The 16,542-nt window shown below is 32.7% G+C and overlaps 1 protein-coding gene across 1 annotated transcript; it reads right to left on the bottom strand.

Annotated features, from left to right (window-relative positions):
• Positions 1 to 1,708: 1,708 nt before the first annotated feature.
• Positions 1,709 to 12,428, bottom strand: LOC143054801 (1,25-dihydroxyvitamin D(3) 24-hydroxylase, mitochondrial-like). Its single transcript, XM_076227857.1, has 6 exons — positions 12,245 to 12,428; positions 10,006 to 10,189; positions 9,034 to 9,200; positions 7,909 to 7,990; positions 3,585 to 3,795; positions 1,709 to 2,313 (listed from the first exon to the last, which is right to left on the bottom strand). Exons 2-5 carry the CDS (start codon positions 10,090 to 10,092, stop codon positions 3,700 to 3,702), a joined length of 432 nt encoding a protein of 143 aa, XP_076083972.1. The 5' UTR covers positions 10,093 to 10,189; positions 12,245 to 12,428; the 3' UTR covers positions 1,709 to 2,313; positions 3,585 to 3,699.
• Between the last annotated feature and the right edge of the window lie 4,114 nt (positions 12,429 to 16,542).

Below are 16,542 nucleotides of genomic sequence, written 5' to 3' on the forward strand. Positions count from 1 at the left end.
TTTTGATGTGTTTTCAGCTATTGATTTTGTTATTTGATCACGAACTTTCTATTTTGAATTTTCCTCGGAGTTGGGTATTTTTGTTATTTAACTTTTTGATGACTGTTACTTCGATAACAAATTACTTTCAGGTTGACAATTATTCAGTAAAATTGATAACATCTGAAATTCGGACAAAATAAAATTAGAAATAAAGAATGCTCAATGAAATAAAAATTATACATTATTTGTCATATAGATTTTGTATAATATTTTAAGATTGCTTTTTCGACAAAGATAAAATCTGAGGAAACAAATTGTGATAAATGGTTTATACGTGTATTGACTCTATAAAACACTATATCTACATGCAACGCGATGTGCATGGGCAAACATTTGTTTTAGGTTTGTTTTTTGTTAAAATAAAATAAATCACGTTAATGCTTAGATTGTTATGTAATACTTGTAGCTGTATTAAAATGTGATGATAAGTAGTTTATGAGTGTCATAACATGATCAACACGACGGGTGCCACATATGAAGCAGGATCTACTAACCCTTCCGGAGGACCTGATATCACCCAAAGTTTTTGGTGGAGTTCGTATTGCTCAGTCTTTAATTGTCTATGTTATTTTTTGTGTACTACTTTGCTCATTGTTGAAGGCCCTGTGGTGACCTTTAGTTGTTGATTTCTGCGTCAGTTTGGTCTCTTGTGGACAGTTGTCTCATTGGCAATCATACCACATCTTCTTTTTTATATTATTTGTCTGTTTGTCTTTTTTCATTTTTAGCCATCACTGGGGTAAAGCTGATGACCGTAACTGCATTCACGGTCATCCCAAGATGTCGGATGAAAAATAAGGTCAGGATCTGTATTGTGTGTTACAGTTTTTCTATATCATTTTCTTTACAAAGTATACATTGATACGATGTAAATTTATAAAAGATTCACACAGAAATCACAAATCACTAGCTTTACCCCAGTGGCCATGGCGTTGTCAGTTTAGTTTTGATCTGTAAGTTTTACTGTTCCACTGGTATCTTTCGTCCCTCTTTTATGACACATTTATCAGATCTATGCAACGATCTACCCGTAAACAGCTTCTTGACGTCTGTAATCATGGTAATCAAATTATGTTAGGATGGATTTATATTCATCAGAAACGCTTAAAACCGAATATGTGTGTTCATTAGAAAATATGAATTAAATATCTTCAATACTCTGCAACTTCTTTCTTTATTTGGTCTTTTTAATTATTTTGACGAAAGCGTATTTGGTACTTTGTAGACGAAACGCGCGTCTAGAGTACAAAATGTCGTGCCTGGTGTGTATGATGAGTGTATCTACTTAATTATAAGACCCTGACATATAACATGAACAATTAAACATGTGTTCCTGGGAGCGTTATATTTTGTTGAACGTTTCTTATAAGTTAAATGTGGTTTGTCATCTATATTTATTCACGATATGGTGTTTGACACGAGGTGAAACATCACTTATCTTACCTCCTATACAGTTCTGTGAATATCATCGGTTAAAAGCGACCGCGTTGGGACCATGTATATTCAACGTGCGAAGTTTATTTAAATACACGTTAAGTAGTATTCTCACGACTCTTTATAAAACCTACAAGACGTGGAAGAAAAATCTGAACCGTTTCCTCCGGATAACAGAAAAAAATTGATAATAAACAATTGCAAATAATGCATAAAAAATAGGAACTAATAATTTGTAATTGTTTGCCTTTGTTTTGTATAGACCGATGAAAGTAGGTTCTTTATATATAGCACTTGATTACTTTTATAGACCACTAATAAAAATGATGCATGTTCAGATAACAGGTAAGATAACTTCGTTTCATAGTGCGCTAGTGACGTAACACGATATATATTGGTTCAGTTAACTCCATGTTGGGTTTGAGCTTCGTTTTTCTCACCTTCATAGAGAATTGAATAACTGCAAATATACAGTATGAGGTCACCAGTACACTGTGTTACTAATATCATATATCATTCATAAATTCAGTAACTTTACAAAGATAAATCTGTTTGGATAAAGTTCTTAAAAACGCATGTAAAATTCTGATAAAAACAAAAAAGATAATTATAAACATGAATCATATCATATATGATATTAAAACAAATAAATGTCCAAGTATGTACTAACGACTCTGTGTATATTATATATATATGTAAGAATATATTTTAAATCCTATTAATATTTCTGTCGTGGATCTGAAGTGTGACCTTCTGTGCAGGTGAAGTAAAAGTACGGTGAACTGTTTTAATCTCTGATACTCCAGGTGGCATTGAAATATCAAAGTTTTGAATAATCTGTAAAAACAATAAGACAAACCATTATTTATCCAAGTATAATATACACGGAATATATTCCCCTGGAAACTTTCATCAGGTATAATATACACGGAATATATTCCCCTGAAAGCTTTCATCAGGTATAATATACACGGAATATATTCCCCTGGAAACTTTCATCAGGTATAATATACACGGAATATATTCCCCTGGAAACTTTCATCAGGTATAGCCGTATTTGGCAGAACATTTTAGAATTTTGGATCCTCAATGCTCTTCAACTTTGAACTTGTTTGGCTTTATAAATATTTCGATTTGAGCGTCACTGATGAGTTTTATGTAGACGAAACGCGCGTCTGGCGTACTAAATTATAATCCTGGTACTTTTGATAACTATCTTACAGGTGTTAAGGATGTTGTTACGTTTATTTAAGAAATCTATAATTTAGAATTGATGTTAGTCAGAAGAGCATGAGTTGAGGAACCAAACAACCGAAAAGAAATGATAGGTTAAGGAACTCCATTTTTTGAGATATTCGATTGCTTTAACTTTATTTAGCATTGGTTTTGTTTAGGTCTCAAATCGTAAGAAAAAATCCAGAATTTGTTTATATTTTGGTAATTGCCTTTTTATGACCGTTTGATGTTTTCTATGAAAGTATAGTGAGCGATATGGGGGATATATTTTATGCTGTATCGAAGGAAAACCGATTGTAAATATTTAAAAAAAAAAAACGTTCTAAAAGAAATACAAAAGATGACATGCCAGCTTAAAAGGCGTGAATAAACTCATAACGCCATGCCATAAAGGGAAAAGACAAACAGACAACCAACAGTAAACAAACGCAAGTAAAAGAATCAATGATACCTTTTTACTCGGTTAAGAATTATCTATACATGCTATATGCAACTATATTTTCAGATGTTCGCTTTCCTTTTTCAATTGAAATAGTATTGGAGCTTATTGTTATAAATTTTTCTTCAAGTAGTCATTGTGACTGTGAGATGAAAAACTGCAAAAAAGTGGCATTTTCTCATATGTTTTAGTAGATAAAGCATCTTTTGTGTCATAATAAAATAATCAACAATATCCATTTTCTCATTGGTGAAACTACAGTGTAACCTGTGTAATCCGACACATGGGTACCAGAAAAAAATTGATTGAGCAGGGTTTCGGAATACTCATGTTTTTTCTACAGGGATAGACATATTTTGGGACCACGAAAATGTGTCGGTTAAAGCAGGATGTTGGAAAACTCATGTGTCAGATAAGGGAGGTTGCACTGTACCTTTGTTATTCCTATTTGCATCTCCATTTCAGCAAATCTTTGACCAATGCAACCCCTTGGTCCAAATCCAAATGGCTTAAAAGCAAAAGGGAACTCCTGGCCTTTAGTGATATCATCATTGACATTTCTTAGCCATCTCTCTGGGATATATTCTTTCGCCTTCGGAAAAAATCGTTCGTCGGCTGGCTGCCATATCAGGACTTACCAAAGTCTGTAAAGAACATTAAGTTCAAATTCTTCTTTGGTAAAAAAACATATTTTTCTTTCAGTAAAAGTTACATCGTAGCATTTCATATTTTGTATCATAATTCACTTAATAATAGGTTAAACCCGATTTTATAGATAGATTCACATTCTTCTTGTATGACAGTTGTATATGTTGTCTTTATATCTACACACAAGTTCGAGCAACGATTAAACATAAGTGGGTGACCTCCGGTTTAATTGTTGTTGTTTTGTAAATGTTTATTAATCAACCTTTGATCAAAACAAAATTTTAATGTGAGTCATTTTTCCTTTAAATGTTTACCTCGTTCGCAATATTTTTTGGCCAAATTCTGGGCACTTTATTTTCCTTTTGACTTTCACATGAATTCATCTTTTCATGTGTATCCAGGAAGTTCCGTACGGTACTGTCGACGTGTATTCGTTCCACCTAACAGATGTTTTAGCAATTCTAGCAACTTTTATTCCACTTTTAATATTTATGTAACATCTTATTCATGTACAAATGTTGTTTAATGGTAAGGGATAATACCAATTCAGGTTTTCGATAGCAAATGTTAAATAAACTCATCATAGATACCAGGAGTAAATTTAGTATATACGCCAGACGCGCGTTTCGTCTACAAAAGACTCACCAGTGACGCTCGAATCCAAAAAAGGTTAAAAAGGCCAAATAAAGTACGAAGTTGAAGAGCATTGAGGACCAAAATTCTTAAAAGTTTTGTCAAATACAGCTAAGGTAATCTATGCCTGAGGTAGAAAAGCCTTAGTATTTCAAAAAATTCAAACAGTTAATTTATAAATATAACCATATCAATGACAATTCATGTCAGCACAAACAGTGCTGACTACTGGGCTTGTGATACCCTCGCGGAAATAAATCTCCACCAGCAGTGGCATCGACCCAGTGGTTGTAAATAAACTAAATATATATTTCACAGATCAGATTTACTATAAATATAGCTGACCCATGAGTTCAATGTTGAATTAGAAAATAATATAGAAATTATGGTAAGGACCTATTGCTTAGAAAAAGACAACCAGACAAACAATAGTACACATGACACAACATAGAAAACTAAAGAATAAACAACACGAACCCCACCAAAAACTAGGGGTGATCTCAGGTGCTCCGGAAGGGTAAGCAGATCCTGCTCCACATGTGTCACCCGTCGTGTTGCTTATGTGATAACAAATCCGGTAAATAGTTAGACACGATGAGATATGTCGGTATGTCTTGAAGACACCAATTGGTTTGACAAAAATGCTCGCTCAAAAGTTACAAAAGGTTTTCAAATTGAGAATTATTGTGGAAGTCTAAGTATACATATCGCCAAAAGTTGAGCATTTTTATGAAATCATTGTTTTTTCAATTCGAGCAACGATAACAAACATAAGTGGGTGACTTCCGGTTTAATTGTTGTTGTTTTGTAAATGTTTACTAATCAACCTTTGATCAAAACAAAATTTTAATGTGACTCATTTTTCCTTTAAATGTTTACCTCGTTCGCAATATTTTTTTTGGCAAAACTTAAAACACTGACTGAGCACTTTATTTTCCTTTTGACTTTCACATGAATTCATCTTTTCATATGTATCCAGGAAGTTCCGCAGATGTTTCAGCAATTCTAGCAACTTTTATTCCACTTTTAATATTTATGTAACATTTTATTCATGTACAAATGTTGTTTTATGGTAAGGGATAATACCAATTCAAGTTTTTGATAGCAAATGTTAAATATATAGTTGACAGATCAGATTTACTATAACTATAGCTGACCCGTTAGTTCAATGTTGAATTAGACAAAAATATAGAAATTATGTTAAGGGCCTATTGCTTAGAAACGATGAGATACTCGTTTCCTTATGTGTCGGTATGTCTTGAAGAAACCAATTGGTCTGACAAAAAAGCACGATCAAAAGTTACAAAAGGTTTTCCAAATTGAGAATTATTGTGGAAGTCTAAGTATACATATCGCCAAAAGTTGAGCACCATCTTTTTTTATGAAATCATTGTGTTTTTTTATTTAAAAAATTAAGTTATTCTACGAAAAAGAGAAAACATTCATGTAGCAATTTTGCTAACATATACCATAATGCAAAACATAAACTTAAGGTTGGTCACTTATGCAGGTTCTATGCATTTAAATTTTGCGTCCATATAAATAGTGCAAATTACACAAATCAGAAACGGAATTTAAGTTTCACTGTGATTTTAATTTTTTACAACAACTAATCATCCAATATCATTAAAATTTCTACAAATAATCTTCGGTATGTTCGGCAAATTTAATGATAATATTGAGTCAATAAGATGTGTAACCCCTCTCTACCGGTACAGTTCCATAACACGGCGTCTCATACTCTGTGCAAGCATTCTGCACTTAAGTTGAGAAAATCTGTTTCATTCATCAACAATTGCCACATTGGTGGATCTCTGAGATCGAGATTTCTGCCAATGGCATCCAACACATGTTCGATTGGATTCATGTCTGGAGACATGGCAGGCCAAAAGACAGTGTCAATGGCCTTTTTCTTTTTATACTGGGTTACTTTCCTTGCCCTGTGTGGTCTAGCATTGTCACCTGTATATGGGGCTTGCCGCAAGTAGATGATTGTCAAATGAGGGACTATATTTTTCTAAGCACTCAATACCAGTATGGCTGTCCGTTCCTTAAACTCAGAATATGCATACCGAGCTTACAACGATAGGAGAAGCAACCCCATACCGCCTGCCGGTTGAAAAAGAAACAGACTTTCATGTGACCAATGATTTTTTTTGTCAGCTTTTCATGTTCCAGCGTTGGTGGTCACCAGCCCATTGAAACTTGATTATACTGTGTCTGGTTGTAAGGACAGGTCCCTTGACAACACTACATGCTGATAGATTGCCTCTATGAAGTCGATGGACCAATGTTCGAAACTAACACGACCACATGAATCGGGGCAGAAGTAAATAGGCTGGCTTTAGCACGACGAATAAAATTTCTGTCATCACGACTTGTAGTTAAACAGGGTCTTCCGGACCTTGGTCTATCATTTACAGTCCTTGTGTGGGGTCTTCCGGACCTTGGTCTATCATTTACAGTTGTTGTGTCAACATGATTAACATTGAAATAGTTACCTATGCTTCTAGTACTCCTACCCGAACTTAACATGCCAATTGCTTGCAAACGTTCAACCACAGACATCTAACGCCTTCCCATATTACACAATGACAAGATGAAGGTCAAATTTTACCTGTATGCGTAACATTAGGAATATGATTTAAAGGTATCGAATAAAGGCAACAGTAGTATACCGATGTTCAAAACACAGTGTATTTTTAAATGTGCAGATGATATTTAATAGAAAGTTGCAAGACGGGTTTGTCGGAGTACATTTTTTTTGTCGGAATGAATTTTCTTAGTGTATGTTAAAGGCGATTCCTAGCACCACACATTAAATATTTCTTAGTCAATTGTTTAAAAAATATTGTAAGTTATATTTATATGGTCCTTAAATTTTGGCGGACTGAATATAATGTAGAATGGTACGTGCAAAAAAAAAAACACTTTATAATTATGTGTTGAAATTTGTTGAAATTCCATTTCATTTCTTTTTTTTTTATCACACGATGTCAAATTGACAGATAGATGTCGAAAAACAGTGACAAAAATGGAGCAGTTTTAAAAGAATCTTATAAACTCTATATCAAAATATGAGATGCAGGTGATTGGCTTTTTGCGATATACTGTGGATTCACTTATTTTCGTTGGTACCAATGTTCGTGGATAAATGAAAACTTGCATGTTTGTGGACATTTATTTAATGTTGTGGTAATGACGAAGTTTGCATACAAGCCTATAGGAAATTTGTCATTCGTTGATCATTTAATTTCGTGGTTCACCTATACCCATGAAATAAACGAAAATTGATATGATACTATCCAACGAATAACAATAAATTGGCACAGTAGTACCCCATATGCATTGAAATTTTAAATGACGGGTAGATGTTAATGATAAAGATAAATCGTTTTGCGATGTAAATAGACATTCTGTTGCATACTTTTAAAAACATCAGATCTACTTTTTCTGTAAAATAAAAACATAATAACCTTTCTTGGTATAGTGTAACCACCAACAACTGTGTCCCATTCCATATACCTTGCAGGTCCTGTCATTACGGGAAACGTAAGCCTGTACAAACACATGATTAACAATATAAACAAACAATAATTATGATATAAAAGTGATGGAAATTGTTCCTACATTTGAAAATATAAATTTAAAACTCTGTGATTCATTGTTGGTGTATGTATGTTTGATGTACGGTGTAATTCTTTGATGATTCATTGGCGTATGTTTTAAGTTTTGATTATCCGGGTTACAAACTAAAACTGAGGAAATCCAATCAAACATTAGAGGAAAACAACGACCCAAGAGAAACATTTAAATGCAACACACACAGAAACAAACTATATTATATTAATGACCATTTTCCTGACTTGGTACAGGACATTTTAAGAAAACATGGTGGGTTGAACGTGGTTTTGTTGCTAGCCAAACCTCCCGCTTTATGACAATGTTAAATATAACATAAAAATGACAACATTACATGACAGGACTATAATACAAATAAATGGAAGAACCTAAAGGACAGAGAAGAACAGAAATAAACAATACAGTTATCTCCAAAATTGTTCATTGTGTATCATAATATATTAGTTTGTTTATGTTCAGTATTTTCAGCATTTTCAGTCTTAAGGACTTACATGAACATTTACTCTTTAGTTCCTTGATGGTGTGTTGATGTGTGGTGTGATCGTGTTTGATGTTAAAAATCAAACAAAAATACCCAATTTCAAGTAAAATAACTTAGGTAATTCATCAGCAGAATGAGTGAAAAAACAACTGCCATATTCTTGACTTGGTAGAAGAATTTTTCAGAAGTAAATGGTGGGTAGTACCTTGTTTAATAGTTACCTAAATCTTCAACCTGTATGACAGTTTTAAGTAGTTAATAGTTCCGTTATATTGGAAAATTTGGGTGATCAACCCAAACAGACATGATAGGTAAATGGGACAATGTTTCCGAAAGTTTACCTTTACCTCCTTCAATGACTTTTAACTATTCCCTCTAGCCCTCCTTTATGTTGTAATGGTTAGATGGGTGTATTGTTTAAGGGTTTAAAAGGTACGTTGGAAGTATACACAGATCAAGGACTGTACTAAACCATTACCTCTGCGATTCTTTGATACACCCCTTAAGAAATGACATTTGAGCTAAATGTTCTTTGGTTAAGTGTTTACTATCTCCGACAACAGTCTGAATTTCCTGGTACAATTTCTGCTGCTTTTCTTGATGAAAGGCTAAATCAGACAATGCAAATAACATACTGTTGGCAGTCTGAAACCAAAAACTTTTCAAATTTATGAATGTAATTCTTATTTTCTTATACTGGGTCAGAGGATATTTTCATTTCGCAGTATTCGGTCAAGACCTTTTCTGATGATCTGGTTTTTTTCGAGTGTATCAACACTCTTGTAGTCAGTGAATCGGGTTTTAGACTAATGCTGATAAGCTTCTAGTTTCCTCGTGTATCATTACCTTAGGTAATCAGTGATTCAGTAGTTACGTCACTCATACAAAAAAAAAATAAAAACTTCTTTAATAGGTGTTAGCAACTATGGTTGACCTAAGTAATCTTTTGCTGTGTGGACTGTTGACAAAAAGCTGCTATCGCGGATCGTGAACTTTGATCTCTGATAAAAAGTTGTTTCATTTGCATCTCATTATTTCTAAATATAACAGACATTTGAAAAAAATCTTAAAACACTCAAGAATCCGATAAAGATAGTACTAGACGATATATTTTAATAAATGCATCATAGATACCAGGATTAAAACTGTGTAGAGCGCAGCATCACAGCAAGGAATTGAATTCTGCCGGTAACCAGAAGAAAAAAACTTTTCCAGTAAATTTATCCCATTCTATGTGTGTGTAGGTATTTTTTGGAGTCTATTTGAATGATTCGTTTGTGCGTGTGTTAATAACATAAACGGTACCATTTTTTTTCCCCTAATGCGAAATTTGATAAGCAATACTCTTTATTTTTAATGAATATATTCTTATGTAAGATGTTTTCGTTGAATTTTAAAGTTCAAAATTTCCACATGCAAAGGTTTAAAATAAAGGGGTTTAAATACTTACAGAGTCTATCCCTGCATTAAATAGTGTTGTCACTATACTAGTAATTTTCCCAAGTGTCATTCTAGAGTCTGCCAATAATGAGTACATAAAGTTGGGATCTTTTTGTAAGTAATCATCTTACTGATTTTTCTTTTTAAGCTGATTCAAGACATCAAGCTGTGCTTTCAACTCTTTTTCTACAATGCTGAATAAGATAAATATAAGTATTGTATATATCGTCATTCATCGATCTCCAGAAGAGAGATTTGTATTGACAAACATGTTATAAGCCTAAACTCTCCAGTAATAGGATACAAGATTCATGATGATGCTTATTTTGGACTCAATCACTTGCTGAGCTTAATGTTTTTTTCAGTCTATTAATCACATTATATCCAATAATAAGGCAAAAAATAGACATAGTGAAAATTTTTAAATATGAAATCTCGAGAACAGTTGAATTATATTATACGGCCAATATAGAAATAAACAAAATGTTAAAAAAAAAGTGTTGCAGATCTTGAAATAAACAATATTAACTTTTAGAAAAAACAGAATGTATGTTCTAGAATGTTAATATTGCGTACTTGTTTTCAATATTTCAAGTGGAACAGTAAAAAAATATGCTACTATAATATAAGTATAGGTGTCTATGTACAAAAAATGTATGAAAACACATGTAGATACATGTACAATGTATGTGAATGCATCTTTATACATGTTATATGTGTGAACATGTATGTATGTAACTAGATCATATGTGTGAATGAATATATATATAAGCGTGAATGCATGTACGTAGGTATGTAAGATATGTATGCATGAAAGTGAAGTATAAAATTAATTTGGAAAGAAAGGGGGGGATAAAAGTAAAAAAAAATAAATAGTGTTTAGACAATATTCAACATGTATGCTATCATATATCTGTACAACAAAGATTCTGTACATTTTCATATGTTTAATGATGTTTTTCATTTTCTATGTGAAACTATAGGAACATATTATATATAAGAATAAGAATATTAGTTATCTTGGTGTAATCAGGGGTGTACAGAATTTTACACCGTTGTTAAAAATTCATACACCCTGAGGCGCAGCCGAATGGGTGTATGAATTTTCAACAAAGGTGTAAAATAACAAGCTTTTTTAAAGACTGTTATAAATTGAAAGTATATAAAAAGAGAAACTAAATAAGCAGAAAAAAATGGAGGGTCTGTGTGCTTGAATTCGAGATATAAGTCATTGAAAATTTGGCGGGAAAGAATTATCTCTAGATTTTTCTTTCACTTAACATTGGCACTTTTTTGTTTAAAAAACTATGAAAAAATAACAAGGATTTCATAAGACTTTGAAATATGGCTTTTTAAACAATATGTAATAAAAATATGAAAAGAAAAGTAGGGGTTAGTGGGCAAATTTTTTTAATGTTAATCCATGGATAAAACCAGAGGATTCCGAAAATCTGGCAAAAATTCAAAAAATAAAGGAGCAAACACCCTTAAAAACAAAACCCGACTCCGAGAAATTCAAACGGAAATTCCATAATCAGAAAGCAAAATAAAAGGCTGAAACAATCTAACGAATAGATAACAACTCTCATATTCCTGACTTGATACGGGCATTTTCTGATGTAGAAAAACGTGGATTAAACCTGGTTTTATAACCTCTCACTTGTCAGACAGTCACATTCCATTAAATTGACAACAATGCGTGAACATAACAAACAGACATAATAGGTTATGTGGGTCTTTCTATGTTGTTATGTTACACTATTGTTTCAGATAAGGGAGAAGACTTGGTACCATTACAACGTGTAATATCGCTGCAATTGTTTGCACCTGTCCTAAGTCAGGAATCTGATGTTAAGTAGTTGTGTGTAAATGTGGTACATAGGTGTTTTTCGATTTCCATTTTTATATAGATTAAACCATTGGTTTTTTCATTTGAATGGTTTTACACTTATATTTTTTGGGTAACTTTATAGCTTGCTGTTCGATTTGAGCCACCGTACTGTACCTTGGCCTATAATGGTTTACTTTTATCAATTGTGACTTGGATGGAGAGATGACTCATTGGCACTCATACCATATCTTACTATATCTAAAAACAATATTAGAACATTTACTTTTCTGTATGCAAGAAGTATCATTACAATTAACAGTAATAATAGCATCTGACCTTCAGATGGAGAGTTATCTCATTGGCACTCATACCACATCTTCCTATATCTATGATCAACGTTTAATTGATGTCTACTTACTTTTGGATTCGTAGTCTAACCACTTCGGCTTGTTTGTATAACGGTGTTTTAAAATATTTAAAGGTCTTAAACGGCATTATCATCGATTAGTGAAGCAATGTGAAAAACTCGGAAATACATTTGACTATCTCGGTTGGTTCTTCACTGGCGATTCTTCCTAGTCTTCTGTTAAAGCACAACATTGCAACACCTAGAATACATTTATACGCATCTAAAATCGGTACATTACAATTTAAATGCCTTATGTGTACACGTTGAAACTAACAATTCATATTCCCTCATGCCAAATTGGCCTAGGTGGCCAAGTGGTTTAAGTAGTAACTACTGTAATCACTCGCAAGTCAACACTGAGATTGTGAATTAGAACCCTGTTCGTGCCGATGTACACGACTCCAATCGTTATAGACTAGGATTGTCAGTTTACCTATCGAAGGGTGGTGCCTTTCGTCGGACTCTCTTGTGTCCTCCGCCAATGAAAACTGGCTGCCACGAAATAGCCGAAAAGCGATGCTTCAAAGTGGCGTTTAAACCCGAAAAAATAAAATTCAACCAAATTGACATAATATGAATTTTCCCAGTTGTGTATGTTTCTTTTTTAATACAAGCTAACGCTTCTATGTATACAAACCATTTTTGATTTCTAATGTTTGGGTCGGTAGCTCCTTATGAGGTAAATTCGGTCAGAGGCATATTCAGAGGATTAAAGGTTTCTACTTCTTTATTATTTATCTGTTCATTTGTTTTATGATTGATCTTTATATTAATAGTTCTTAGAACTTTGTTGATTAATTTAAACATTTGTTTATCTCTAAAAGTATGCCATGCAAATACTCGTATGTCTGTTTAAACTGAAACACCATTAACCTATATTAGCATTTTTAAATTATTTAAACTGTAAGGATGGATTATTTCCGTTGATTTTTTTTCAAAAAATTTTAAATGAAGAAATAATCAAGCTATTATCCGTCCTCCGTGAAACGTTTTGGAATATTATAGAAAGGAACAAAATAATTGCGAAAATATAATAATGCAAACAGGTTTGGTTCTTGAAATTTTGAAATATAAACTCCGGGAAAATTAGTATTTGAGTAACACAAATATAAAGAAAGAAAATAATTAAGGAATGACTGTAATATTTTTTCTGTCTATGAAGAAATAACATAAAAAATTGTCATTCATTGATCTCCAGAAGAGAGATTTGTATTGACAAACATGTTATAAGCCTAAACTCTCCAGTAATAGGATACAAGATTCATGATGATGCTTATTTTGGACTCAATCACTTGCTGAGCTTAATGTTTTTTTCAGTCTATTAATCACATTATATCCAATAATAAGGCAAAAAATAGACATAGTGAAAAATTTTAAATATGAAATCTCGAGAACAGTTGAATTATATTATACGGCCAATATAGAAATAAACAAAATGTTAAAAAAAAAGTGTTGCAGATCTTGAAATAAACAATATTAACTTTTAGAAAAAACAGAATGTATGTTCTAGAATGTTAATATTGCGTACTTGTTTTCAATATTTCAAGTGGACCAGTAAAAAAATATGCTACTATAATATAAGTATAGGTGTCTATGTACAAAAAATGTATGAAAACACATGTAGATACATGTACAATGTATGTGAATGCATCTTTATACATGTTATATGTGTGAACATGTATGTATGTAACTAGATCATATGTGTGAATGAATATATATATAAGCGTGAATGCATGTACGTAGGTATGTAAGATATGTATGCATGAAAGTGAAGTATAAAATTAATTTGGAAAGAAAGGGGGGGATAAAAGTAAAAAAAAATAAATAGTGTTTAGACAATATTCAACATGTATGCTATCATATATCTGTACAACAAAGATTCTGTACATTTTCATATGTTTAATGATGTTTTTCATTTTCTATGTGAAACTATAGGAACATATTATATATAAGAATAAGAATATTAGTTATCTTGGTGTAATCAGGGGTGTACAGAATTTTACACCGTTGTTAAAAATTCATACACCCTGAGGCGCAGCCGAATGGGTGTATGAATTTTCAACAAAGGTGTAAAATAACAAGCTTTTTTAAAGACTGTTATAAATTGATAGTATATAAAAAGAGAAACTAAATAAGCAGAAAAAAATGGAGGGTCTTTGTGCTTGAATTCGAGATATAAGTCATTGAAAATTTGGCGGGAAAGAATTATCTCTAGATTTTTCTTTCACTTAACATTGGCACTTTTTTGTTTAAAAAACTATGAAAAAATAACAAGGATTTCATAAGACTTTGAAATATGGCTTTTTAAACAATATGTAATAAAAATATGAAAAGAAAAGTAGGGGTTAGTGGGCAAATTTTTTTAATGTTAATCCATGGATAAAACCAGAGGATTCCGAAAATCTGGCAAAAATTCAAAAAATAAAGGAGCAAACACCCTTAAAAACAAAACCCGACTCCGAGAAATTCAAACGGAAATTCCATAATCAGAAAGCAAAATAAAAGGCTGAAACAATCTAACGAATAGATAACAACTCTCATATTCCTGACTTGATACGGGCATTTTCTGATGTAGAAAAACGTGGATTAAACCTGGTTTTATAACCTCTCACTTGTCAGACAGTCACATTCCATTAAATTGACAACAATGCGTGAACATAACAAACAGACATAATAGGTTATGTGGGTCTTTCTATATTGTTATGTTACACTATTGTTTCAGATAAGGGAGAAGACTTGGTTTTGTCAGTTTGTTTTTTATCTATGAGTTTGACTGTCCCTCTGGTATTTTTCGCACCTCTTTTATTGGCTTCTTATATGTTTGCCTTATAATTGTTATCCCATCATAACTCTATTCATATAAAGAAGAAAACTTGAGGTACAAATTATGAACCTAAAGGTGTTAAGTTCTAATAATAAAATGAGAAACTAAATGTATAAACATCAATAAACGAAGAATAATATGAATCAGATATAATACGCAACATGTCGCCAATTCATGTTTGCAAGAGCAACACACAACGGATAACACCAACAGAGGCAAGGCATTACCCCCGAACCACCAAATCAATTGTGTTCATCCTTTTTCAATTATAATTGTGGTTTCATGCGACTGTTAAAGCTGAACTGATACGGCCCCCAGTGTAATAATTGCAAATGATACGTTCTAAATAATTTAGTGGCCTTGGTGGCTGAGTGGTCTTAGAAGTTAATCATTAATGATTACATTAAATGTCAATTTCACACTGGTTTTACACTAGAAATTGTTGGGGCCACATAAGTTTGCTGTTCGGTGTGAGCCAAGGCTCCGTGTTGAAGACCGTATTTTGACCTATAATGGTTTACTTTTACGATCGAATTGTGATTAGGAGTGGACATATAGAGAGTTTTCTCATTGACACTCATACCACATCTTCTCATAGCTATAAGACAACAACAAATTTACATGTTCCATGAAGTGCTTTTTTCTATATATATAGATATATATATATATAGCTTACAAACAATTTTTGTAGAATGAATTTTTGAAACAGTCCCTGCAATTTGAAAATTAGTCTAACAGGAACATAAATCATTGATTCCAAAACGGTGAACGCTTCCATGTTAAAACATAATGAAGTTCCTTCAAATTGGTAAAAGAAAACATTTTTTAAGTTTTTCTCCTGATAAGTAGATTCATAAAAAATGATAAAAACTGCTATGTTTAAAATGTAATAAACTCGTAAGAAATATGACTCCAAAATGACTATTTTATAAACTGAAAAATGAGTGAACTTGTATGAAGAATCTTCAGCGTGAGATGTAATAACAATATAATTGGTATTTTTATGGTCATCGGGTACCATAATATCTTCCTTGAGATAATGTATTATCGTTTAATTACTTGACCTTCCTTGTTACTATGATATGCTCAAAATGGCACAGTCCAATAGAGGTGGACTCATCCAGGGTTGATACACCCTCGTTACTAGGCAATATAGAATATAGGGCTATCCTAAGTGACACCACACTTCAAGTAACTAGATGCTTTTAGTATTGGAGCGTGAAATTTTAGAGAGCATCCAATTCTTAAAGTGTGATCAAACACAGACAACGAGAGAGGGCGGGAGGGGGGGGGGGGGAACAAAATAGTAGTCGATAGTTCGTACTCTAACGAACAAGAACTTCACCAAACCAACAAGCTGGGCCAACAAACGAATGCTATCTCAGAGAGAGAGAAAGATTCAACCTCCATCCTTAGATCAACTGCATCTCGAAATATGATTTAAATCTAAAGGTCTCGTGACTTCTCGTGAGATGTCGCTTAG

This window comes from Mytilus galloprovincialis, chromosome 12, assembly GCF_965363235.1.
Source record: "Mytilus galloprovincialis chromosome 12, xbMytGall1.hap1.1, whole genome shotgun sequence".
NCBI classification, from domain to species: domain Eukaryota; kingdom Metazoa; phylum Mollusca; class Bivalvia; order Mytilida; family Mytilidae; genus Mytilus; species Mytilus galloprovincialis.

Coding starts and splice junctions, on each gene's coding strand:
- LOC143054801 (XM_076227857.1), bottom strand. CDS start 10,092: ATGTACTCATTATTGGCAGACTCTAGAATGACACTTGGGAAAATTACT. Junction 9,201..10,005: donor TTAATGCAGGGATAGACTCT/GTAAGTATTTAA, acceptor TTTTGGTTTCAG/ACTGCCAACAGTATGTTATT. Junction 3,796..7,908: donor GTTACACTATACCAAGAAAG/GTTATTATGTTT, acceptor TGTTCTTTACAG/ACTTTGGTAAGTCCTGATAT.